The sequence below is a fragment of the Tasmannia lanceolata genome, unplaced genomic scaffold (assembly GCF_043159265.1).
Source record: "Tasmannia lanceolata isolate RefF3 unplaced genomic scaffold, GAP_Taslan_0.1 ptg000003l, whole genome shotgun sequence".
In the NCBI taxonomy this organism is placed as follows: Eukaryota; Viridiplantae; Streptophyta; class Magnoliopsida; order Canellales; family Winteraceae; genus Tasmannia; species Tasmannia lanceolata.
The window spans coordinates 62,395,640-62,423,011 of record NW_027518680.1 but is presented as its reverse complement, the minus strand read 5'-3'; the positions used below and the strand labels follow the sequence as shown (position 1 = coordinate 62,423,011).

At 37.2% G+C, this 27,372-nt stretch overlaps 2 protein-coding genes and 3 pseudogenes across 2 annotated transcripts; 2 read left to right on the top strand and 3 right to left on the bottom strand.

Annotated features, from left to right (window-relative positions):
- The first annotated feature begins 846 nt into the window (after positions 1-846).
- On the top strand, positions 847-2,145 carry LOC143864201 (VIN3-like protein 2 pseudogene; annotated as a pseudogene).
- Positions 2,146-8,045: 5,900 nt separating this feature from the next.
- Positions 8,046-8,978, bottom strand: LOC143870021 (receptor kinase-like protein Xa21 pseudogene; annotated as a pseudogene).
- A 3-nt stretch (positions 8,979-8,981) lies between these two features.
- Positions 8,982-9,596, bottom strand: LOC143870020 (putative LRR receptor-like serine/threonine-protein kinase At3g47570 pseudogene; annotated as a pseudogene).
- A 2,343-nt stretch (positions 9,597-11,939) lies between these two features.
- LOC143870019 (uncharacterized) lies at positions 11,940-12,944 on the top strand. The gene has a single exon (XM_077376541.1). The coding sequence runs from the start codon at positions 11,940-11,942 to the stop codon at positions 12,942-12,944; it is 1,005 nt and encodes a 334-aa protein (XP_077232656.1).
- Positions 12,945-21,356: 8,412 nt separating this feature from the next.
- On the bottom strand, positions 21,357-24,717 carry LOC143864185 (uncharacterized). The gene is made up of 2 exons (XM_077375068.1): positions 22,018-24,717; positions 21,357-21,853 (listed from the first exon to the last, which is right to left on the bottom strand). Exons 1-2 carry the CDS (start codon positions 24,704-24,706, stop codon positions 21,405-21,407), a joined length of 3,138 nt encoding a protein of 1,045 aa, XP_077231183.1. The 5' UTR covers positions 24,707-24,717; the 3' UTR covers positions 21,357-21,404.
- Between the last annotated feature and the right edge of the window lie 2,655 nt (positions 24,718-27,372).

Genomic DNA, 27,372 nt, shown 5'->3' with positions numbered 1-27,372 from the left:
AAGCTTATGAAAGATAATCCTAATCTAATACCAAAATGCTTTATTGCCTAATCTACAACAACTAACACCCTAGAACCAATTTTACTAGATTTGATATACTAACATAAGTTTATTTTGGTTTAATCTTATTTCTAAAGAGTATTTATATAGTGACCGAGTGTGAAGTTCCGCGTGTGGGCGGTACCGCCCTTGATATTTGTTCCAACAGCAGCCCACTTTTTTAATAGGCTGCGGTTGGATCAAAATCAACGGTGGTACTTTTCACGTACTACCCACACAGGACTTCACGCTCGGCCACCATATAATTTCTCATTTCTAAATAGGACATTATGGCTTCTTTGGCTTCCAAAGAGGCCATTAAATATGGCATTGCTAAAACCACTTATAGCCATTATTTGCAAACAATGAAACAATCATATTTAACTGAAAACTACTTGCAGGTAAGACCATAAGCAAATAATTTTTACTGGCATCTTAAGAGATTCCTAATAACCATAATTGTGGGAATTACACGCAGTAATCATACACTTTTGGTTAGCCCATCACAGTTTCTTCAACATGATATGGATCATTGATCCATTTGGGTTTTACTATTGATGACAATAGCCTAAAAGTCACACACATATGATGATCTATATGCACACTTAACTCCTCGAGACCGTTCCAGATAAGCATGTTCAATCAAACCAGAGAATCAATCCAATTAATGATTCAAACCATCTCTCTCTCTCTCTCTCTCTCTCTCTCTCTCTCTCTCTCTCTCTCTCTCTCTCTCTCAATATATATATATATATATATATATATATATATATATATATATATATATATATATATATACGAGAAAGGGAGACCAATATGATACAATAAATATGGTATTGGAATAAGAGTTTGTTTACATTTTTTGGTTTAGGGGAGGGGATATAACAACAAATATTAGTTAAAGAAGAGTTTATAATAAAAGAAGAGTTAATAATAAAAGAGATAAACTCTATATTCAATAATAAAACATAATGCCACAATTGACACGGTAAAGAAGAGTACATTTAAAAGTGACCAAAGGAGTGTTGACACGTGTGGACACGCGTGTCGTGTCGGACACAACACAACACATGTGTCAGCAATAAATTCAAAGTGTCAGCTAAATCATAACAGTAAATATAGGATTGATGATTGGGTCACATTTTTAGTGAAATATATGAGCGTTTGCATGTTTTCACCTTTCTTTTTGTCATCCCCAACTTGCTTAATAACTTGAATACTGTGCTCTGGTTCTGTTTGACTTCTTGTTGAAGCTGTCCTTGTATAACTTTTATGTCAGGCTAATATCTTGAGCCTGAAGTCTTTATCTTGCTATCTATTCCTTGCTCATCAACTAATGTAGGATTCTGTTACTCCAGCATTTGTGCTTGATCCATCCAAATGATGGAGGGAAAGAGAGAACTTCTGTATGAAGTATGAAAATGGTCACAGGGAGCCCCTGAAATGGTATAGTCATGGAGTCGGCGGGAGCTTTTGTAGATCGTCTGTGCAGAGATGGGAAAAGAGAAGAAGCTGGCTTAACAAAGTCTAAAATGATAGAGCATCTTTTAAAAATTGTATCTGAGAAGAAATCTAAAAAAACATTGACAACAAACACTTCAGGTCACACCCTTCCCCAGGAAACACCCAAATCTCTTCCCAAAGACATAGGAAGATGGATCACCCATCACGAGTGGCCATTGTAACCAACCATTTTCCAGTTGACAATGGCAATTTAATGCACTGCAAAAACTTAGCTTGTAGGGCAATTGTACGAAAACAAGATGAGTTTTGCGAGAGATGCTCGTGCTGTATATGCTACAAATATGATGATAACAAGGATCCCAGTCTTTGAATGGTTTGCAACTCCAACCCTCCTAATCAGGGCAATTCATGTGGCATATCTTGCCGTATTGAGTGTGCTATTAAGCATGAAAGAGCTGGCATTGCTGAAAATGGACAATATACAAGATTGGATTGGTACTTTTATTGCGTATCTTGTGAGAAAGTGAATGACTTGCTTGGGTAAAACTGCCTACATGCTTATTTCTTTTTATAATTGTGTTATTAAGCTTTACTTTATTGTTGGGGTTTGGGATTTTCTTCAATATAAAGACCCTATCGTCATGTTGTGTGTGTGTGTGTGTGTGTGTGTGAATCTTGGCATAGGCATGCTATTTAACATCTTTTTTTCTACTAATGTCAATTAGAATAGACCTAGAACTTTCTGTGCCTTCCCAGCATAAAAATGTTGGCCTATCTAGAGGCTATTAAAGATTCTCAAATATGAATATCTGATTCTTGTGATTGTGGTTGTTTCGAGTGTTTGAAGCTGCCAGAGAAATGGTGCAGAGCGGGCAGCCTTAGGCTGCGTACCATATGTTGGTTAAGGCTTCGATGCACATTGTTTGGACTATGGAAGTTGAAAAGGCTTTTATATATCTATTTTACTGTGGGATTCGATGTAAAACACTTGGGATGGAAGGATGAATGAATGAGGCTAGCTCTTCTAGCATTTTGTTGGTTTCCAATGAGGAGTTTGGGCCAATATGTTGAGGACCTTTTCATTCCAGGCACAGTAACCTGTTTCCTCCTATGATTTGTGGACACGGACAAGAGTGTCACGTGTCGACACTGGCACAGAGTGTCGGGAACGGAAAACCACCAAAATTTTGAAACATTGACACGTCTAAAATAGAAAGTATATAAAATCATAGTTTGTCGATATGGATTCGTGAGTCGAGTTTCAACATGGATATGAGTTGTCTTCCATGGCAACATCTAAAAATATAGAAATTGTGACACGAACGTACACATAAAATTATTGATTATTACACAAATATGTGTCCAGACACCCAAATTAACCGACACACCTAGCAATACAATTTAAAAGTGTCCAAAGGAGTGTCGACATGTCTGGACATGCGTGTTGTGTCGGACACGGCAGGACACATGTGTCAACTATAAATTCCAAGTGCCGGCTATATCATAGGTACTTTCCTCTCTATTGGGTTCCTCAAGAACCACGCTGAGAATTGAATTTGATTTTATCATCTGGAAATTTGGATTTGCCAAGGCAACGCTTTCCATAATGAGAAAATTGTTGTTAAAAAACTGGGGAAACATGTCTTTCTGTTGATGGTTATTACTGATTGGGCGGCTCTGTCTCAAAGTTGTTCACATAACTGAATTATGAAGAGATAAAACAAAGATGTTATGTAATATGGTGTCTAACAAATTCTATCATTATACATTATTATATCTATTAACTTTCAAACTGTGTCATTATGCCTTAAAGTTGCAAATTTTGACAATGTGGTGTCTTGGAATTCTGCAGTTTTTTTTCTTCATAACTACTTGTATACAAGAAGGATTTTTCTTATGCTTTAATACATGTGATATGTAACCTTTTGAATTTCTAATATTTGTTTCTACACGTAATATTTGATGCCTATGTGTAATCTATATGACATCTTTATTAGTTCCATAATTCTAGGTATTTCATACCTTTTTTTGAATGATTCTAAGTATTTCATACTTATTACAAGCTTTTTCTCCTATTAATAATTATTAATGCAACGGAAGAAAATTTCTACTTGAAAACTCTATTACCCTTACACTTGTAAATGGGGGAGCTATACTCATGTTTTACATGAATTGAGTGCTAGTACTTCTAGGAAACATGTTAAATATCCATTTTGTTTTCATTCCAAAAGCTTGAGTAAATTAGATATTTATTTATTATGTAATTAGAAATAGTGATTTGTATCTTATAATCTATAACTTTTTTGTTCCTGAGTGATTTAGAGTATGTGAAAATAAATTTCATGTTTCAAACGCATGTCACTCTTTTTTTTATAATTATCATGTTTTCTCTTATTACTGTCACATATTTGCAGTTATAATTTCGAGTATGTATCTTATAAATGTTTTTTTGAACTTTTTATTAATTCCATCTAATTTATACGTGTCTTATATCCTATGTCATTGTATAGAATACCTATATCTGTATTTGGGTTAGATATTTTGGAAAATATGGAGTCATATCTCCGTTCCTGCGGCCATGTCCATATCCATGTTTGTATTTTGGGTATCATAAGGCAAGCTTCTAATGCTTCAAGGAGTGATTTTTCTCGGGCACTTTTTTTTTTGTTCTTCTCCTTTTGATTTAACCTTGGGGTTCACCTCGGCCGCTTTGTAGATTTTCCTTGATTTGATTAGTATATCTGTCATTTACCCTTTGAAAAAAGGCTATGATTTAGTTGACACTTTGAATTTATTGCTGACACACGTATCCTTCCATGTCCGACATGACACGCATCTCCACCTGCGTCAACACTCCTTCGGACACTTTCAACTGTACTAGTATAAGTTATTGTGGGTGTGTGGACATGTTTTTGTGTTGAGTCAAGTGTGACATTCTGTTTTATTTTTGCATATTGTGTTTACCTCTTTTAATATTAACTATTCTTTTATTATAAACTCTTTTAAGCTCTTCTTTGACTAATATTTGTTGTGGTATCATATATACTTTCTATTTTAGCAGTGTCCCCATTTCTAAATTTTGGGGGTTTGCCGTGTTCGACACTTCGTGTCCGTGTCAACACGCAACACCTGTGTCTGTGTCCACTAATCATAGATAAAAGTTCTATTTCTGCTCAGGCATCTATTAAGTGTGCAGTGTAACCTGGTTAGTTTGGATTTTGCCAGTTTTCTATTTTGAGGAAAGGGATTTTTTTCCTTACAAGTACACATATCACAATCAATTACTTGAAAAAGTCACTTGGTTTTACTTGAGGTTCTTCATTACATCCTGTTATTAACCAATTGCAATTACAATATCGGCACTCGACTATACTAACAGTTTCATTCGGTCGTACTATCAGTTTTTGTGAATGATTATTTTTGTTTATCCTTGTTAACATGTTTCCAAGGAACATCCTGAGGTTGGGTGAGAAGCGAAAAGCATTCAGTTTAGGATTATCTGTACTTTTATGGTTAACCAGGATAAAGTAACAGTTACGTTGGTTTCTTACGAGAAATGGAATCAATGGATACCTGCACATGGAAAAGACATGTTTAGTTATTGTTTATGTGAGGGCAAAAGAGCTGAGGTACATGCCTGTTTACCAATTCTTCCTGCAATCATGTGATGATGTTTCACCTAAATCTCGCAAAAGACCTGTCACATGGTTGATATTGTTTGCTTTTATTGGCGTAGAGGATTTGATATAGTATTTGTTACCTTTTATTATGTTTCTGTGGTTTTGTTTAATTCCTCAAGACCTTGTTTCAACTTTGAACCATGAACAAGCTCTTTTTTTCCTTTGTGTGACAATCCCGGCAGGATTCCCATTGTACGAGAATAATGTATTGCTTTTTGGGTAAATTTTATATGTTACAGGGCATCAGTCTTGTTCACTGTTAAAGGGCTGGGAGGCCTTGCTCTATATTGTAAGCAAAATTTAAACAAAACCTACTGGTGATGTTAATCTTCAAACTTTTTTCTTTGGCGTTTATTAGACTTTGTAAGCTACGTACCTTTGAACCTACTTAATTGCATTTCTGGCTCCTAACTTTGGATTGTTACTACTTGAAGCATCAAAATCTCAACTTTTAGTCGCTTGAAAATTCTCGGACAGAAAATGATGTCCCTACCTTATCCTGATCTTTTTCATTTCGTATGTTGTTTTTATGAGAAGTTAGCAACTGTAATACAAGGTGTAGATCACTGTTTAAACACCCTTTCCCCTCTTCATCTGAGTTAATGATTAATTCGTCCTAGTTGACTCCGTTTACATTGGGTAAGTTATTGTCCTAGTGCGAGTTTACAAACAATGGTTGAATGGCTAACTAAAACTCTGCTTTCAAGTCAAACCCTTTCTCGTTTGATGCAGGTACGATGCTGGAGGCAACAGCTAATAATAGCGAAGGATGCTAGACGAGTTGATGTACAGTGTTATCGGGTCTCTCTAAGCCGCATACTTCTCGGTGGAACCAAGAAATACCAAAAGCTACATGAGATTGTGGATGAAGCAGCAAAGAAGCTTGAGGCAGAAGTTGGATCTTTGGCATGTGGCATTGTCAACAGGCACTCATCTGGTACAGAGGTTCAGAAGCTGTGTGATTTTGCATTGGAGACGCTAGACTCTATACTTTCTTGTGTTTTGAAAGTGTTCCCTGATTCTAAGATGCAGGGTATGGATTGCTTGGAAATCCCTATAACATGATAGTATATTTTGCTTGCTCGTAAGGCAAACATGGACAGTATCAAGAAGTCATTTTGAGTGCTTAACATTTGCAGATGCCAGTTTGATGTCTCCCACCATTATCAGCTTCGAAGATGCGTCTTCGATTTCTGTTATTGTGGTTTTCGGCTCAGAAGATGCAATATCAGGAGAGGTTGCAGGTTACACCGTATGGCATCAAAAAGCTGAACCAACCTGTACTTTGCTCATACCAAAGACACGATTTTTGGTATCAGATCTTGGTGCTTCCTCTTCGAGACAGGGTTTGAGCTGAAGAACAAGCTAACTGCGCCCTCATCGTGGATGAAAATAGGGTTAAATGCGTGATTCAGAACATGCTCTTAAACCAGCCTGTGTGTGGAAATCGAGTTGGTGGAGAAGGCGACCATCAATCTTTGTGCCGTTGGCATGGTCTTTGATCTCATCCTCAGCGACATGGAGATGCGGCTGGTATAAAAGACGGGCCGAAGGTAAAGCATTCTAGTTCTTGTAGGGATAAAATTGCCATTTCATTCTTGTTGGTATGATCTTCATTTGTTTTCAGCCATACATTTATGGAATCGCTTACATGAAAATTGAATAACATTTCTTTACATGGGCTATGTGCCTCATCTCATGCAAAAGCTAGTTTTGGGGAAAAATTGTCATTCCATCACATCAAACTCAAATCAGAGAATAAAATGACTAGAAAATTTACCCCATAGCGGCATCAAATTTTGAGTCCAGCAGTTCTGTACTCAAAATCAATTATCAAACGAAATGATAACAGCACAACCATATTTTGATAATATGCATGAACTCACCTTGCTCTATATTCTTAACCTGTTGTTACAATTCCCAAAAAGCTTTAAACCGCCTTGAACAGCTGGCTAAAGCACATGTGAGAAGTTGAGTTCTTGCCTAAATCATTTAGCTTCTCAAAATAGTGCCTAAATGAACAAAACGCCCAAAATTCTCATGAAAATATTCATGTTTATGATTAAATATATTTACAAAATAATTTGTGAATCTTCGATTAAATTCTTGACGTTGCTATTGGATAGGCAGCATAGTAAGCACCATGACTATCCGATCACAATCAAGAATTCTGACTAGAAATTCGATGTATACAGGTCATAACATAATATCAAAGAATTTTTTCCAGCTATGAATATATTTATTTCATTTAAAAAGAATTACGCCATTGAATGTATACTATTACTTTTATCTTCACTGTCTTTTTAAATTTAAACTGTCCATTTGGAGGGCATTGAAAAATTAACATTTACTAGTAGATGAGATCATTTGATAAAATTCTTGGTGGGACTTATCCATTTTTGGGTTCTTCCAATCCATCCACTAATCTTGCTAATAATGTAAAGTAATCAGCCACCAAAGTACTCATGGTTTACCAGTCTCACGAGCAACTGTATTACAAAGGTGGATGCGTAATTTAATCTCCTGCTTCAAAGAACTATATAACCTAAACAATTTTACTAGAAAGCATTTTCATTACATAATATGCATATACATCATATGTTTCCATGCCAATAATTTAAGTGATGATTATTATTATGTGCGCAGAATCTTGGCATCAAATTTTTAGCCACCCACCACTTTTTAATTCTTTTTTCTCTCTTTTGGATGAACAAACATAACATTGTTAAAGAAAGGAAATTAAAAGTTCAATGTAGGGGAAACAACCATCTTCATCGTGGAAGTTGCATATCTCAAGATGACGGTATGAGAAAATGTTTGGAATGATTCTTTTCCTCGAACCAATCAACTTCGATAAACACCTTAGTCATTACTAAGATAAGATGAACCCTCATGTAAATCTGGCATCCCAGTTAGCATATCTCGATAGATGCCACGTCCAAGATATAAGTCTATGATCACATGCAATTCTCTGACAACGTTATCCATCTGCATTCGATGTCTTGGCGATTTTGCACAACAAGAGACACCAATTCTGTACATTGAGACCATACATTCATGCATTCTAGGTCTCATATTGCTATGATTTTCGTTGTTAGTATTGTTGACAACTGGGACTTCTTCTGAGAGCAATTGTGGGTCAGTGATCTCCATTACTCGATCTGGTAGAGCCATCTTAACGAACTGATAGAGACTTAGGCCATCCGTAAACATGCTATCGGTAGGACTTTTTCCTGTGAACATCTCTAGCAACAAGATTCCATAACTGTACACGTCTCCATGTGTAGATGCCTTTCCACCCATACCATACTCTTTCCATTTAAACATGAATATAAAAATCAAAGCTTTGATCTTGTTATAATGAAAATATGAGATGTTGCAAATTAAAGCATCATCGCATAATTAAGTTAATTAATGAAAAATTCAGAATTTTTATAAGACAATAAAAAAGAATAAGTTTTTTTGAGAAAGCCATTTACCTGGAGCAACATATCCAATAGGTCCCTTCATCATCATCGAGCTACTTTTTTTGTTAGGACGATTAGCAGTGGCTTCAAAAATAAACTGTGCTAACCCAAAATCACCTACATGGGCACCCATGTCATCATCAAGGAGAACATTGCTCGGCTTTAAATCACAATGAACAAGTGGTATTTGTCCATGGTGATGAAGATAATCCAATGCAGAGGCCACATCAATGGCTACGTTTAGCTTTTGTATAAGGGTCAAGTTCATCAGTGGATGTTGCCCATCTCTACTTTGATGCAAACACTTCTCAAAACTCCCATTAGGCATGTACTAAAAGACCAAAGCTTTGAAATCATTGCCTTGGTAATCAATACTTGAGCAAGAAGTTAAGATCTTAATGATATTCCAATGCCGAATGTTTCTTAAGGCTTCACATTCGGCGTTGAAGCTCTTAGTAGCTCCGTGCTGTTGAAGGTTGAGTACCTTCACTGCAACAACCATTTCATTGTAGTCTACAAATCCTTTATAAACGGTACCATAACTTCCAGCACCAACCAAATTTTTCAAAGAGAACCCATTGGTTGCTCTAAGGAGCTCCGCATAAGAAAGCTTTAAACATCGATCATCCAAAGATGACGTAACAGAAGGATTCTTTCTCGAGTGTCTTATCCAATAGAAGGTAGCAAAGAAACAAGATGGTATAGTAAAGAATAAAACCAAACCGACTATTGAAATTATTACTCTTAGAGAATGAGATATTCCACGTTTCTGATAAACTTGGGCAGGGCATGCTGGCAACTGTAGTTCTAGGATACCCCCACAAAGCTTGTTGTTTCCTTGAACTGAAATCCCACTCGTATTTTTAAAAATCCCTTCTTTTGGTACTTCACCCACAAGATCATTAAATGACAAATTTAGATACTCGAGAAAGAGAAAGTTTTCCATGTATTCTGGAATCTTTCCAGACAAGTTATTGTGCTAAAGATCTAGCTGTTGAATACCTTTTAAATTGATCAATGATAAAGGAATGGTTCCTTGAAAGAGGTTATGCTCCATATAAAGGTATTCAAAACTAAGACAGCTGCCTAACGTGCTGGGAATTTCTCCTGATAAATTATTGTATGAGATATTCAATCCCCCAAGTTGTGTCAAGCTTCCAACTTCTGATGCAAGGGACCCTGTGAAAGAATTATGGGATAAGTCAAGGTATATCGATAGAGAGGAAAGCTTAAGAATTTGTGTGGGTATGATACCACTAAGCTTATTTTGACGAGGGGTTAATTCATTCAAATATCCACAATTTCCAAGACTTGATGGAATACTTCCTTGTAATTTATTTTCAGATAAATCGAGTCTTAACAAATGAGTTATGTTGCCAAGGGAAGATGGAATTTGGCCGAACAATCCATTTGTGTACAAGGTCAATACTTGCAGCTTGTTAAGCTTTCCAAGTACAACAGGAATAGTACCTGTGAGAAAATTCATCTCCATGCCCACTCCCGTTAATCCTGAGAGATTTTCAATAACTGAAGGGATGCTCCCCAATATCTGGTTGCTTCCTAATGTCAGGTATGTCAGTTGAGTTGAGAGATTAGCTATAGAGTTGGGCAGTGCACCACTTAAGTAATTGGCTGCAGTTGTAGTACTTGTAAACTAGTACAATTGGTTAAGGAAGTGAGAAAAATCATGTCGTTGGATTTGCCTCTGCTTCCTAGCTGATTATGTCCTAAGCGAAGATGATAGAGATCTTGAAGGCTTCCGAGATTCATAGGCAGGAATCCACTAAAGCTATTGCCACCAAAGTCATGGTTTGAAAGTCGTGATGCATTAGATAATGAGACTGGAATGGGTCCTGTGAATAGGTTTAGATCGATGAGAAGTGCTTGTAAATTAGGGAGAGAGAGGCCCAGGTTAGATGGAGGGCTTCCATGCAACTGGTTATCCGCGACAGAGATTTTAACTAAAGACGAGAGATTGTAAAGCGGGGGAGGAATCATACCAGACAAATAATTACCTCCGACTTCAAGATATTCCAAGGCTGCTAGTTGTCCAAGCTCGTATGGGATGCTTCCTTCCAGACTATTCAATGTTAGCTCTAACTGGATAAGTGACTAAAGGTTCCCAAGCGTAGGTGGGATTTTTCCTGTGAGGTTATTATGTATAAGGTTTAAGAAAGCGAACCGAGAGAGTGAGTGGAACTTGTTGGGAACTCCGCCAACAAAATTATTGTAACTTAAATTCATGGCTGTGAGTTTTGGGCAATGGGCTGTTATATTGGCCGGTATTTCACTTTGATATGAATTAAGGCTTAGATTGAGATAACGCAAATGGGATAGACGACTCATGGCTGGGGGGATTTGGCAGTAGAATTGGTTGTTTGTAAGGTCAATTTCATTGAGGAAGGTGAGATTTGTTATGTGGGGGGACATGGGTCCAACTAAGCCTTGATCGGCGAGGTTCAAGGCAATGACCCTTTTGTTGGGATTTAATCTTGACTACTAGATCATGATCATCTATCCACTTGACTTCTTGGCTTGGAAGATTCTTGACCACATTGGAAATCTCCTTTGTGGCATTTAATGGCCTAGGGACTATGTTTTGTATTTTGGAATTGTGCTAGTCATTTACTTTTCATGTGATAGTGTGTTAGTGGTACTTAAGGAAGCTAAGATTACTTAAGTCTTATTAAATTCGGATTTGGAATGTAGGTTATGTTTTAGACTATGTATCTTCTTCATTTGCAAGTTCTTTAATTGAAATTTGAAGGGTTTTGAGTAGTACAACAACTTGGGTTACTTTCTTTGTGTGTTTGATATCAAGAGAACAATCTTCTTCTCTTGAAACTCATATTCTCCCTCCAACCTCGTTGGTTTCATTCCAACAAAGTGGTATCAAAGCATAGGTTGAAGGTTGATCATGGCTTCCAATATGTTGCAACCTCAATTTCCTTGATTCAATGGCAAGAACTACAACCAATGGAGCATCCAAATGAAGGTTTTGTATGGATCTCAAGATCTATGGGATATTGTTGAGACCGGCATTGAAGAACCGGAGGATCAAGCGGCTCTCACTCCATAACAACTCAATGAGTTGAAGGACAATCGAAAGAAAGATAAGAAGGCTTTGTTCTTTATCTATCAAGCGGTGGATGAAGTCATCTTTGAACGAATTTCATCGGTGACTACGGCAAAAGAAGCATGGGATACACTCTATACATCGTACAAAGGAGAAGACAAAGTAAAGTTGGTAAGATTACAAACCCTTAGATGTGAGTTTGATGCATTAAGGATGAAAGATTCGGAATCGGTTGAAGATTTTTTCAATCGTGTTATTTCTCTTGTGAATCAATTGAGAGTAAACGGTGAAGATATTCAAGATCAAAGGATAGTAGAGAAAATCCTTAGAAGTTTGACTCCAAATTTTGAGTATTTTGTTGTTGCAATTGAAGAATTAAAGGATCTTGCTTCTTTATCCATAGAAAGTTTGTTGGGATCACTCCAATCCCATGAACTACGAATGAAGCAATTTGATTCTTCTCCTCTAGAACAAGCTTTTCAAACTCAAGTCTCTTTTAGGGGAGGCTCTAGAGGAAGAGGAAGAGAAAGAGGAAGAAATTCTTTTCGTGGAAGGGGGAGAAATGGTGGAGAAAGAAATCAAGAATATGAAAAAGATGAAGGTGGTTCTTCTACAAGAGGAAGAGGGAGAGGAAGACCTCTATCCCAAATTCAATGCTATCATTGTCAAAAGTTTGGTCATACCATGAAGTATTGTAGAAAGAAGATTGCGGAAGAAAGCAAGAAAGACTCCACCTTCATGCATGAGAAAGAAGAAAGTAAAGAAGAAGACACACTTTTTCTTGCTTGTAATGTGCAAGAAGTGGCTCTTGAAGAGACGTGGTATATTGATAGTGGTTATAATAACCACATGACCGGCAACAAAGGTGTATTTGTAAAGTTGGATGAATCTCTCCAAAGTGAAGTTCGAACGGGTGATGACAAGAGGCTTTCCGTAAGGGGAAGTGGTGATATTCTTGTTCAAACAAAGAAAGGCGTCAAGCATATCTCCAATATTTTCTATGTTCCCGGTCTAAAGCACAATCTCTTGAGTGTTGGGCAACTTCTAATGAAAGGGCACGATGTTCATTTCAAGGAAGATGTATGTGAAATCAAAGACAAGAATCATGTTCTCATAGCCAAGGTGAGAATGACTCAAAACAAGATGTTTCCTCTAAAGTTTCAAAGTGAAGCTTTTCCTTGCTTCAACACTATTGTCAAAGATATGTCATGGCTATGACATCTTCGCTATGGTCACTTGAGCTTTAGCACTTTATCTCTAATGAACAAGAAGCATATGGTGAGAGGCATGCCGAATATCGACCGCCAAGATCAAGTGTGTGAAGGATGTGCACTTGGAAAAGCATCAAAGAGACTCTTTTCCCATTGGAAAGGCACGGAGGGCATCAAATCCTCTTGAGCTAGTGCATTCGGATTTATGCGGGCCTATGCAAACAACATCAATTGGAGGTAATCAATATTTTCTCACCTTCATTGATGATTATAGTAGAAAGACATGGCTTTATTTTCTTAAAGAAAAATCGGAAGTCTTTGGATGTTTTAAAACTTTCAAGAGCTTGGTTGAAAAGCAAAGTGGTTTCATGTTGAAAACTTTGCGTTCCGATAGAGGTAGTGAATATGTTTCTCATGAGTTTGAGAATTTCTTGAAAGAGAATGGGATTCGGCATCAACTTACCACTTGGTACACACCTCAACAAAACGGGGTTGCCGAAAGGAAGAATCGGACGATTATGGAATTGGCTAGAAGTATGTTGAAAGCTAAAGGGATGCCTAATATGTTTTGGGCGGAAGCCGTTGCATGTGCTATTTATCTCTTGAATCGGGCATCATAAAAAAGTGTTCAAGGTATGACTCCTCAAGAAGCTTGGAGTGGTCATAAGCCTTGTGTTTCTCACTTAAGAATTTTTATCTCTTGAATCGGGCATCATAAAAAAGTGTTCAAGGTATGACTCCTCAAGAAGCTTGGAGTGGTCATAAGCCTTGTGTTTCTCACTTGAGAATTTTTGGTAGTATTGCCTACTCTCATTTGCCGGATGAAATAAGAAGAAAGTTGGATGATAAATCTGAAATATGTATCCTTGTTGGATATAGTGAAAGTTTATAAGCGTACAAGTTATTCAATCCCATGACTAAGAAGATTGTCGTAAGTAGGGATGTGAAGTTCAATGAAGAAGAACGTTGGAATTGGGATCAAAGTGAGATGAAGAAAGAAGTTTTGGTAGATATGGATGAAAGCAAATATACTCATGATGGTGGAATTGAAGAAAATGAAGAGGATGTGGCTCCTACTATCACTCCATATTCTTCTCCATCTTCTTCGGCTGCATCATCTTCATCGTCTTCAACAAGCCCCGACTCTCTTCCAAGGAAGACGAAAAGCATAAGAGAAATTTATGAAAAGTCTAGAAGAATTACCGATGAAGAGTTGGCAAATTTTGCTTTGTTTGCCGATGCCGATCCGATTAGTTTTGAGGAAGCATGTCAAAAAGAAAAGTGGAAGCAAGCAATGAATCAAGAAATGTGTTCAATCCAAAGGAACAATACTTGGGAGCTAACGGAGCTTCCAAATGGGCAAAAGACTATCAGTGTGAAGTGGGTTTACAAGACAAAGTTGAATGCAAGTGGTGAAGTTGAAAAGTATAAAGCTCGCTTAGTAGTAAAAGGCTACAAGCAAAGGTATGGCATTGATTACAAAGAAGTGTTTACTCCCGTTGCTTGTCTTGAGACAATTCGTATGGTTCTAGCTTTGGCGGCATAAAATAGTTGGAAGGTTTATCAAATGGATGTCAAATCGGCATTCTTAAATGGGTTTCTTGAAGAGGAGGTGTATGTTGATCAACCTCCCGGTTATGTGAAGAAAGGTGAAGAAAGCAAAGTGTGCCGATTGAAGAAGGCTTTATATGGCTTGAAACAAGCTCCAAGGGCATGGTATAGTCGCATTGACGGATATTTCATGAAGAATGGTTTTAAAAGATGTCCTTATGAACACACCCTCTACATCAAAGAGAACACTAAAGGTGAGCTTTTGATTGTTTGCTTATATATTGATGATTTAATTTTTACCGACAATAGTTCAAGTATGTGTGAAGAATTCAAAAGAAATATAATGCAATAATTTGAGATGACCGACATGGGTCTTCTCCATTTCTTTCTTGGTATTGAGGTCAACCAAAGAGAGGATGGAATTTTTATTTCTCAAAAGAAGTATGCAAAGGATTTGCTAAAGAGGTTTAGAATGGAAGGTGCTACACATATTAGCACACCTATGGAAGTTGGTTTGAAACTATGCAAGAATGAGGATGAGAAAGGAGTTGATGCAACTCTTTATAGAAGTCTTGTCGGTAGTCTCATGTACTTGATGGCTACAAGACCGGATCTTATGTTTGCGGTGAGTATGTTTAGTAGATTTATGGAATCACCAAAAAGAAGTCATTGGGAAGCCGGTAAAAGAATCCTAAGGTATGTAAGTGGAACGGTTGATCATGGGATACCTTATGGAAGAGTTAAAGATTCAAGTTTGATTGGTTATTGTGATAATGATTGGGGCGGAAGTGTTGATGATAGCAAGAGTACTTCCGGCTATGTTTTGAACATTGGTTCGGGTGCAATTTCATGGGCATCAAAGAAGCAAAAGGTTGTTGCTCTTTCTACGGCGGAAGCGGAGTACATTTCATTATCTTCGGCGGGTTGTCAAGCTCTTTGGCTACGATGGATATTAGAAGAACTCAAACATCCTCAAGAACGTGATACACATTTATTTTGTGATAATAGTTTGGCTATTTCACTCACAAAGAATCCAGTTTTTCATGGCAAAAGCAAGCACATAAGGATCAAGTATCATTTCATTCGAGACTTGGTAAATGGTGGAATTGTCAACATTCGTTTTTGCAAGACTCAAGATCAAGTTGCAGATATTTTTACGAAGGCTTTGAAGACCGATACATTCATCAAGATAAAGGCAAAACTCGGTATTGTAGTGGTCTAGCTTAAGGGGGGCTGTTGGGATTTAATCTTGACCACTAGATCATGATCATCTATCCACTTGACTTCTTGGCTTGGAAGATTCTTGACCACATTGGAAATCTCCTTTGTGGCATTTAATGGCCTAGGGACTATGTTTTGTATTTTGGAATTGTGCTAGTCATTTACTTTTCATGTGATAGTGTGTTAGTGGTACTTAGGGAAGCTAAGATTACTTAAGTCTTATTAAATTCGGATTTGGAATGTAGGTTATGTTTTAGACTATGTATCTTCTTCATTTGCAAGTTCTTTAAGTGAAATTTGAAGGGTTTTGAGTAGTACAACAACTTGGGTTATTTTCTTTGTGTGTTTGATATCAAGAGAACAATCTTCTTCTCTTGAAACTCATATTCTCCCTCCAACCTCGTTGGTTTCATTCCAACACCTTTGCGGATGGCGATGACTGCATGTGACTCCCTGCCATTGGCAGATATGGAGAGAATTGTTCCATGAGGTCATGGCTCCCTTAGGATCGGTTATTACATATTTGAAGGCGAGCAAAGCTAGTCGATCGGTTTCGTTTCCTGTGGTGCCTGATTCTACTGATAAGAAGAGCAGAGAATGGAGGGTGACATGGAAGAGAAATGTTGAACTTAATAACCCACAACTTATTTTATTGGGAAGATCCATGGCAAGTGAAAAGAATCCCTTGAACTCTAAAAAAGCAAGCCTGGGTGGAAGATGTAGAGTCATCTTCAAACCCTTCTATTTATCGTATGTACTGTGTTGGACTTCTAGTGGCTGAATATGGGTCGATGACCAGTTCTCTCATTTGGTAAAACACATTTAATGCCCACAAAAAAATCGATGTTTCTCGCCCATTCTATGTTGAAAAAAGCGGACACTATTGGAAACTATTTGATGTAGTTAGTAATAAGCTCTGGCTGTCCGCCTATAAAGAATTCTACTTCCTGGCTAATTTTGTTCCACTTAATCCCTCTTTTATGGCCACATATTTTTCTAGCTAAGGAATGGGAAATCTTTCTCCTATTACATGAATCAAATGTTTCATTTCATTTGGTAAAAGCCATCTCTTTCTCAACAATACCTTTGTCATTTGATCCAATAGTGTTCTGTTATAAATATTGATTACTTAAAGTATTAGAGCGGAAAGACCCATTTGATAATGAACTATTGGTTCTATCAGAAAATAAATTTCTTGGAATTTTTTTTCTTTCCATGCTTTAGGCATTTGGAATAATTTATTGCCTAAAATCACAGGATAAAATCTTGATTGGATATAATTTGTTGATTGAGCGTGTGAGAAGCATTTCGAACGCCATTAAGAACTGGGGATTCAAATAAAAGGCATTGAAGATACATGTACTAATCGAAGCGACACGAAGGATAGAGGTTATGCGTCATCTTGTCATTTGGATAGCGGCTGGTGGACGCTTAATAGTGCACTTGTTGTTAAAGTAGTTATGAACTATCAATCCACAACCGTCTTTGAAATATATAAACAAGGGAAATCTCTCTATCGACACATCAATACGCAACCTGTACCTTTTCTTTTATCTAGGAGTAATTTGTAGCTTAGATCTGTTCTTCCCTCTACTTTTTCTCCCTACAATTCGATTGTGTACAGTAAAGGCATCAATGGACATTGCCTCGAAGAAGGTATTCTCTGGTCGTGTTTTGTTCTGTTTTTTTAAAATTTATTCTCTCTACACTAAACGAATTGTTAAATTCCTTATTCACAAGGCAATCAAAATAAAGGTGATACAGTTCGGATCGACGAACGCAATCCTTAGGGTTGTGGAGGAAAAACAAGAAGTAGAATTCTTGTCAAAATATTAGAAAAGATTTTCTTCTTTAACAAAATTTCCATTACAGTGTCTGGTGCTCTTTTAATAGAGGAATACAAGAAAAAACATACAACCTAGCCCACTAACTAGTTTAGGGACTTGTAAACTCATAAATAACTTAGTAACTCACAAACACATTAATCATCCTAGGAACTTACTAACACTGTCGACTAAAACAGTCATATCTCACTAACCACTTGTTCGAATTTTGCATCCCTATACTCATTGTAAACATCTTTCAAAGGGATAAAACTTCCTAGTTCACCATTTATCCAAATTCTTTCATCTAGTAATCCAAAAATTGCCTTGAAAATCAGGCAGAAACACGGAGCGGGTATGCACCTGCATCAATCTCCCTCAGTTTAACGTCAACTCGTCCCTGAGTTGAAAGAGTCACTTTCATGATTTGGAATAAGATCATAAACATTGAAAGTAGCAGAAACACCGTAATCACTGAGTAATATAATCCTGAATGCATTGTCCCCATTCTCTTCAGCACTCGAAACAAACCATCCGCACGATCTTGAAGTTTGCCAAAACTTCCCTGGTTCAAGAAAACGCGTCCTCAAGTTTTGAAGGATCGAAGAATGTTCATCAACTGAAACTCTTGAGGATAAAAACGTGTTTCATAGTCTCCAAGATGAAGAGATGTTATGTCACGATCTTGAACTGACTCGAATTCATAAATATCCATTTTATGCTTCAACATAAGATATAATAAAAACGGATCAATATAAATTGATAAAAAATAGATGAAATATTCTTCCATAGACCCATATTTCTAATCAACATCTGTCTATCTAATGTGCTCTTACATCCTCTGCTACATCCAATTCTTTTTGTGATGAATTCGTCAAATTGCCATTGAAGTTCCTCGTGCTTCTCATTAGCTTCAACGAAAAGTATAGCATAGAAGATGCCATTTTCCTTGGTCTCTTGATCAAATTCGGTCTTTGAAAGAAAAGAGTTACTCTCCTCCTTGTCTAGTTTCAGTCCTCTTTCTATCCTAGAGGGTGACAAAGTTACCTTAATTCCATCCTTAACAAAAGAGTGGGTGTTCTTGAAGCCATCGTGGATGACTTTGTGGTCGAACTCCCTAGGGTGGCCCAAAAGTAAATGAGATGCATCGATAGGTAGTATGTCACACCAAATTTCGTCTCAATACTTAGTGCCAATGGAAAAAGGAACAAAGAAACACTTAGAGACCTTTACCTCATTTCGATGATTAATCCAATAATTGGAGAGACATTCGAAAGATAGTCGAAGGATATTTCTCTCTCTTATATAAATAGGAGTGGAGGATTTTTTCACCAATACCTAGGTCATATTTATATTGAACACAATTAGGGTTTAAGGGTTTAAGAAGGGAAGAGGAGGGGGCCGGGAGGGAGGGAGAGAGAGAGAGAGAGAGAGAGAGAGAGAGAGAGAGAGAGAGAGAGAGAGAGTCGTCATGGAAACGAAAAGCAGGAAAATGAAATGTTATTTATGGTTTTGAGTAGGATTTTAAAATGTTATGAAAATACCACTCATGAATAGACAAAAATGAACAAAAATATCAATCCAAAATAATTTCAGACCTAAATGAACAAAACGCCCTAAATTTTCATGAAAATATTCATGTTTATGATTAAATTTATTTTAATAAGAGAAATGCAAAGAAGATATGCGGGTCACTCAAATTTCCATCTCTATTCTGTCTTCTTTTCAAAGATGCATTTTTATAATAGAAGTGCCATATTATTTAATTAAATAACAAGGGAAATGTTATCAGCACTCCCGTATTTTGATGATCACACTCCTCCCTTTATTAAAAAGTACGGTATGGCCCACACCACAGGATGATCCAAACCGTCCATTAGATTGGCCACAACCTAAATAGGTTTTTCCCCCAAAATCATTTCCATATGTTGATCCTAACCCTCCGATCAATAGAGTGTTGGATCAACCCTCTAATATTGAGTCCCTCTATAGATCGGAGGGTTAGGATCAACCTACAAAAATGATTTTTGGGGCACAACCTATTTAGGTTGTGGCCCATCTAATGGACGGTTTGGATTATCCTATGGTGCGGGCCATACCGTTTTTAATAAAGCGAGAAGTGCGATCATCAAAATACTGGAGTGCAGATAACATTTCCCAATAACAAATATGCCCCTATTTTAGTATACTTTTCAATATTCCGATTTACAAAGCCTTTGCAAGATTGATTTACTTTGGCAAATTGTTCGGCATAGATCATGTTCGCCAAGTACATGCCGGTGCGTGCACACCGTCAAAGGGAACATATAGTGGTGTTGTATCCTGGAGATAGGTCGCAAGAAACCCGATTGCATATTGATTGTGAGTTCCGGATTGCGTACATTACTATTGGCAGTGAGTTCATATTCTTCATTCTAGCTGTTTGATTTGTTAATTATATTGTTGAAATATATATATGTACCCTATTTTCCCAATATATGGTTCACGTCTTCACGCTATTCTTATCTTCTCCTTTTTCTTTGCCACACTGTATGTTATATGCTTGAGATATTAAAACCTCTTTGTAAGTGAATACCTTTTCTTTTTACACCCACAAAAGTACACATTACAAATTACAGAGGGGGTAGAGAATGTCGCGCATACAATATCTCTACTAAAGGTATGGATTTGAAGATTTTGTCTTGTTTTCTTTAGCTATTGCTAGTGAAGAACCATAAGTTTGTTGTGGCTATGACAGATGAGATAAAGTTACTCCATTGATAGCTCGAAGCCTCATTCACTCCATCTAACACTTACAATTTATCGAATAAAATATTATTTTAAACACACATCTTTTCAAAATAAATATATATATTTACAAAATAATTTGTGAATCTTCGATTAAATACTTGACATTGCTATTGAATCAGATTTGTTACTAAGTTACACTAGTCAGAATAAGTTCTCATCGAATCAGATTATATGAATCATCTTTACTGAATTACACTATCAGGATAAGTTCTCATTGAATCGGATTATCTGATTCATCTCAGACAATTCCATTTGGAGATATGAGCATGCATATGTTCATCATGATCTTTTGAGGGATCAACACAACTTATGTTTATCATGGTCTAAATGTACAAGCAGCAGACTTGCCTGTCAAAGAGTCTTACTTAGTAATGGATTAAATTTGTTTGAGAAAGCCATTTAATTATATTTATTTCATTTAAAAAGAATTACGCCATTAAATGTATACTATTACTTTTACCTTCACTGTTTTTTTTAATTTAAACTGTCCATTTGGAGGGCATTGAAAAATTAACATTTACTAGTAGGTGAGATCATTTGATAAAATTCTTGGTCGGACCTATCCATTTTTCTGTTCTTCCAATCCATCCACTAATATTGTTAATAATGTAAAGTAATCAGACACCAAAGTACTCATGGTTTACCAGTCCCCACAAGCAATTATATTACAAAGGTGGGTGGGTAATTTAATCTCCTGCTTCAAACAACTATATAACCTAAACAATTTTACTAGAAAGCATGTTCATTACATAATATGCATATACATCATATGGTTCCATGCCAATAATTTAAGTGATGATTATTATTATGTGCGCAGAATCTTGGCATCAAATTTTTAGACACCCACCACTTTTTAATGTTTTTTTTTCTCTTTTCGATGAACAAACATAACATTGTTAAAGAAAGGAAATAAAAAGTTCAATGTAGGGGGAAACAACCTAGAGAAATTAGAAACCCTGAAAATCAACCTTAAGGCGGGACACAACCATCTTCTTCGTGGAAGTTGCATATCTCAAGATGAGGGTATGAGAAAATGTTTGGAATGATTCTTTTCCTCGAACCAATCAACTTCGATAAGCACCTTAGTAATTACTAAGATAAGATGAACCCTCATGTAAATCTGGCATCCCAGTTTGCATATCTCGATAGATGCCACGTCCAAGATATAAGTCTATGATCACATGCAATTCTCTGACGACGTCATCCATCTGCATTCGATGTCTTGGCGATTTTGCACAATAAGAGACACCAATTCTGTACATTGAGACCATACATTCATGCATTCTAGGTCTCATATTGCTATGATTTTCATTGTTAGTATTGTTGACAACTGGGACTTCTTCTGAGAGCAATTGTGGGTCAGTGATCTCCATTACTCGATCTGGTAGAGCCATCTTAACGAACTGATAGAGACTTAGGCCATCCGTAAACATGCTATCGGTAGGACTTTTTCCTGTGAACATCTCTAGCAACAAGATTCCATAACTGTACACGTCTCCATGTGTAGATGCCTTTCCACCCATACCATACTCTTTCCATTTAAACATGAATATAAAAATCAAAGCTTTGATCTTGTTATAATGAAAATATGAGATGTTGCAAATTAAAGCTTCGTCGCATAATTAAGTTAATTAACGAAAAATTCAGAATTTTTATAAGACAATAAAAAAGAATAAATTTTTTTGAGAAAGCTACCTGGAGCAACATATCCAATAGATCCCTTCATCATCATCGAGCTACTTTTTTTGTTAGGACGATTAGCAGTGGCTTCAAAAATAAACTGTGCTAACCCAAAATCACCTACATGGGCACCCATGTCATCATCAAGGAGAACATTGCTCGGCTTTAAATCACAATGAACAAGTGGTATTTGTCCATGGTGATGAAGATAATCCAATGCAGAGGCCACATCAATGGCTACGTTTAGCCTTTGTATAAGGGTCGAGTTCATCAGTGGATGTTGCCCATCTCTACTTTGATGCAACCACTTCTCTAAACTCCCATTAGGCATGTACTCAAAAACCAAAGCTTTGAAATCATTGCCTTGGTAATCAATACTTGAGCAAGAAGTTAAGATCTTAATGATATTCCAATGCCGAATGTTTCTTAAGGCTTCACATTCGGCATTGAAGCTCTTTGTAGCTCCGTGTTGTTGAAGGTTGAGAACCTTCACTGCAACAACCATTTCATTGTAGTCTACAAATCCTTTATAAACGGCACCATAACTTCCAGCACCAACCAAATTTTCCAAAGAGAACCCATTGGTTGCTCTAAGGAGCTCCGCATAAGAAAGCTTTAAACATCGATCATCCAAAGATGACGTAACAGAAGGATTCTTTCTTGACTGTCTTATCCAATAGAAGGTAGCAAAGAAACAAGATGGTATAGTAAAGAATAAAACCAAACCGACTATTGAAATTATTACTCTTAGAGAATGAGATATTCCACGTTTCTGATAAACTTGGGCAGGGCATGCTGGCAACTGTAGTTCTAGGATACCCCCACAAAGCTTGTTGTTTCCTTGAACTGAAATCCCACTCGTATTTCTGAAAATCCCTTCTTTTGGTACTTCACCCACAAGATCATTAAATGACAAATTTAGATACTCGAGAAAGAGAAAGTTTTCCATGTATTCTGGAATCTTTCCAGACAAGTTATTGTGGGAAAGATCTAGCTGTTGAATACCTTTTAAATTGATCAATGATAAAGGAATGGTTCCTTGAAAGAGGTTATGATCCATATAAAGGTATTCCAAACTAAGACAGTTGCCTAACGTGCTGGGAATTTCTCCTGATAAATTATTGTATGAGATATTCAATCCCCCAAGTTGTGTCAGGCTTCCAACTTCTGATGCAAGGGACCCTGTGAAAGAATAATGGGATAAGTCAAGGTATATCGATAGAGAGGAAAGCTTAAGAAGTTGTGTGGGTATGATACCACTAAGCTTATTTTGACGAAGGGTTAATTTATTCAAATATCCAAAATTTCCAAGACTTGATGGAATGCTTCCTTGTAATTTATTTTCAGATAAATCGAGTCTTAACAAATGAGTTATGTTGCCAAGGGAAGATAAAATTTGGCCGAACAGTCCTTTTGTGTACATGGTCAATACTTGCAGCTTGTTAAGCTTTCCAAGTACAACAGGAATAGTACCTGTGAGAAAATTCATCTCCATGCCCACTGCCGTTAATCCTGAGAGATTTTCAATACCTGAAGGGATGCTCCCAAATATCTGGTTGCTTCCTAATGTCAGGTATGTCAGTTGAGTTGAGAGATTAGCTATAGAGTTGGGCAGTGCACCACTTAAGTAATTGACTGCCAGTTGTAGTACTCGTAAACTAGTACAATTGGTTAAGGAAGTGAGAAAAATCATGTCGTTGGATTTGCCTCTGCTTCCTAGCTGATTATGTCCGAAGCTAAGAACATAGAGATCTTGAAGGCTTCCCAAATTCATAGGCAGTAATCCACTAAAGCTATTGACACCAAAATCAAGATATGAAAGTCGTGACGCATTAGATAATGAGACTGGAATGGGTCCTGTGAATAGGTTTAGATCGATGAGAAGTGCTTGTAAATTAGGGAGAGAGAGGCCCAGGTTAGATGAGAGGCTTCCATGCATCTGGTTATCCGCGACAGAGATTTCAACTAAAGACGAGAGATTGTAAAGCGGGGGAGGAATCATACCAGACAAATAATTAAGTCCGACTTCAAGATATTCCAAGGCTGCTAGTTGTCCAAGCTCATATGGGATGCTTCCTTCCAGACTATTCAATGTTAGCTCTAACTGGATAAGTGATGAAAGGTTCCCAAGCGTAGGTGGGATTTTTCCTGTGAGGTTATTATGCATAAGGTTTAAGAAAGCGAGCCGAGAGAGTGAGTGGAACTTGTTGGGAACTCTGCCAACAAAATTATTGTAACTTAAATTCATGGCTGTGAGTTTTGGGCAATGGGCTGTTATATTGGCCGGTATTTCACCTTGATATGAATTAAGGCTTAGATTGAGATAACGCAAATGGGATAGACGACTCATGTGTGGGGGGATTTGGCCGTAGAATTGATTGTTTGTGAGGTCAATTTCATTGAGAAAGGTGAGATTTGTTATGTGGGGGGCCATGGGTCCAAATAAGCCTTGATCGGCGAGGTTCAAGGCAATGACCCTTTGCGGATGGCGACGACTGCATGTGACTCCCTGCCATTGGCAGAAATGGAGAGAATTGTTCCATGAGGTCAAGGAGCCCTTAGGATCAGTTATTACATATTTGAAGGAGAGCAAAGCTAGTCGATCGGTTTCGTTTCCTGTGGTGCCAGATTGTACTGATAAGAAAAGCAGAGAATGGAGGGTGACATGGAAGAGAAATGTTGAACTCAATAACCCACAACTCATTTTATTAGGAAGATCCATGGCAAGTGAAGAGAATCCCTTGAACTCTAAAAAAGCAAGCCTGGGTGGAAGATGTAGAGTCATCTTCAAACCCTTCTATTTATGGGGGGGAGAGAGAGAGGGGGGATACATTTTGATTTTCTCTCTGCACTGTACTTCTACTGGCTGAGGTTGGGTCGATTATTATTTTTCATTTCGTAAAACACATATAAAAATCGACTCTTAAGATTTTCGGACGGCCTTAACTTGACTTAGCTGCCGTCCAAACACGAGGGGGCCCGGTGGAATGGGTGAAGAGATTCTCCTAGATTTCATGAAGAAACACCGTCTGACTTTCGCAGCTGACTTTTGCATGAGAGAGCAGCCACCTCAGATGAATTAAATGAATAAGATAAAAGCTTATGAATATGGAGCCTATGTGGCTGTTCTCTCATGCAAAAGTAAGCTGTGGAATGCCTTTCCACGAAACTCCTTGGGAAATCCCTTCCAACGATTCTTATGTTTGACCAAATTATATATAAGTGGATTAACAAATATTTGCTATGATTATCAAACCAAGATTGGAATAGTTATTCTTTTCTTTGTGGATATATTATCATTTCAAAAAAAAGAAGATTGGAATCGTTTTTTTTTTTTCACGCTTCTAAAGTTTTAAATTATGTTTGACCAAATATTATGTCACGCCCCAAACCCAGAATTCGAGGTAAGGCGCACGTGACAGCCGCCGCATGCCCATAGGGTCGCCCCCCACAAGCATGCAAGGCTCCTTTACAACAACTATTCTCAACAATCAGAGTAACTAATAAATGCGGAAATTTTAGTCTCAATTAGAGTTCAAATGAAATACAAATATAGATTAGGTCCATAAGTCTAAATCCAAACAATTCTTATTAGACGACAATCACCTTAATAACGTAATAAAAGTCTCTAACTCGAATAATGAAAGAAAGCAAGAAATTTCCTAAGCTCCAATCCAAGTGCCTGATCTCAGCAAGTCTACTGGTGCTCCTCTGTATCTGAAAATTGTTAAACCACATAATGAGCTAACATCCCAGCCGGTTTTCCAAATCCAAGCCAGCTAATAGGAAAAATGAAAACATGATGGTGCGGAAAAGAAGTAACATGCCATAAAACTTTAGCCAATGCAGAAATTGATAAGAATCAAGAAAATCATTTGTACATAAGCTACATAAGAAAAATACATGTTTTTACAAAAACAGTTCCAACCACTCGGTTATGCAGTTTTCCACTTGGAAATCAATGACAAGAATATATATTTTCAAACACTTGATTTTGCATCTTTCCACTTGGAAATCAAATACTTAACAGTCTTCTCTGTGGCCAATTTCCAACCTTATTGGCAAGTAGCGTAACCCAAGGCGAACACTCGTTCGCAGGACTCACAGGTCCAAAAGCGCGCAATTTAATATTATCAATAGCCAGAGGACTCCCTACTGGCCGCCCGAGATCAACCTCACGTCCAGTGTACTCACCCACTGGCAGGTTGGGCACTAGATCCCCACCAGAGATCAACCTTACTGGCGGAATCCATTCCATACCAAGACTGTATACAATTATAGATAGAAGCAATTTAATGTCTGCAATACCGTGCCATAAATTTTGTAAACGCTTCAAGCCATAGGGGACTCCCCCCATTCCAATCTATGAAAACCATATCGTAAACAAAGTGCTTTTCAAATTGTTGCTTCATGAATTCTAGTTTTCAAAATCATGTTCTTCATAAAGCTTTTTATGTATAGGAATGAAAACATTTCAAGACTAAAGGATACCATGCATAATGACATTCAACTATTTAGAATGACATACTCAAAAACGGTCAGTGAGAATCTTCTCCAAAACAAGTTCCAAGTGAGAGTAGATATGAAAAAAATTGTAATAGAAAGCTTTCAACTTAGCTAAATGTAAATATTTGATAATACACTGACATAGGGTAGGATCACCTACCTTAAGCGCTACTCCAAGAATTTCCTTTAGCGAAGTACCCAGTTTGAAACTTGCGGCTGCTAAATTAGCAGAGATTCACCAACGGATGGAGTTTATGGGCGAGATCCAATGCTATTATAAAACTATCAAGAAATGCAACTTTTATAAGTTGTTTGTAGATTTCTTGAATCCGCACGATGAGGGCAGCAGAGGCTTCCAATGGCTAAAAATATAAAAATCTACTTGAGACAAGAGTTGCAAGGTAAGGCTCATCAGTTTCTAAACCTTGGAAGCAAGCTTCAAGCGGCAAAAGAAATCCATTGCAAGTCTGGGGTAGAAGTAGATATCATAAGGCTTCTGTGCATTTTGAAACTCACGACCCTTCTCACCTTCTATATGATTTCCCTCAAGATTTTAGTGATTTTCGTTCATGTATAGAGGCACCCTCTTTCCTAGAAAGTAATTCAAATCAATTAGGCAGTCACCATTACATTTAGTGTCTTACTTTATTAAGAATAGAATCCTAATTAAATAGAGAATTAAAGACCTTCAATTAGCCTATGAAGCAGCTCCTTTCTAAAGATATGATAACCCAATATTTCCCCCCATAGGAACTGTCCAAAACGATGTGGCTCACATGCCCTTTTCGTTGCAAGCAATATTTTGAAACAAGGAATTATTGACCTTCCCTTTTTTCTTTTTGAAATGTTTGCTACCTTATTTTC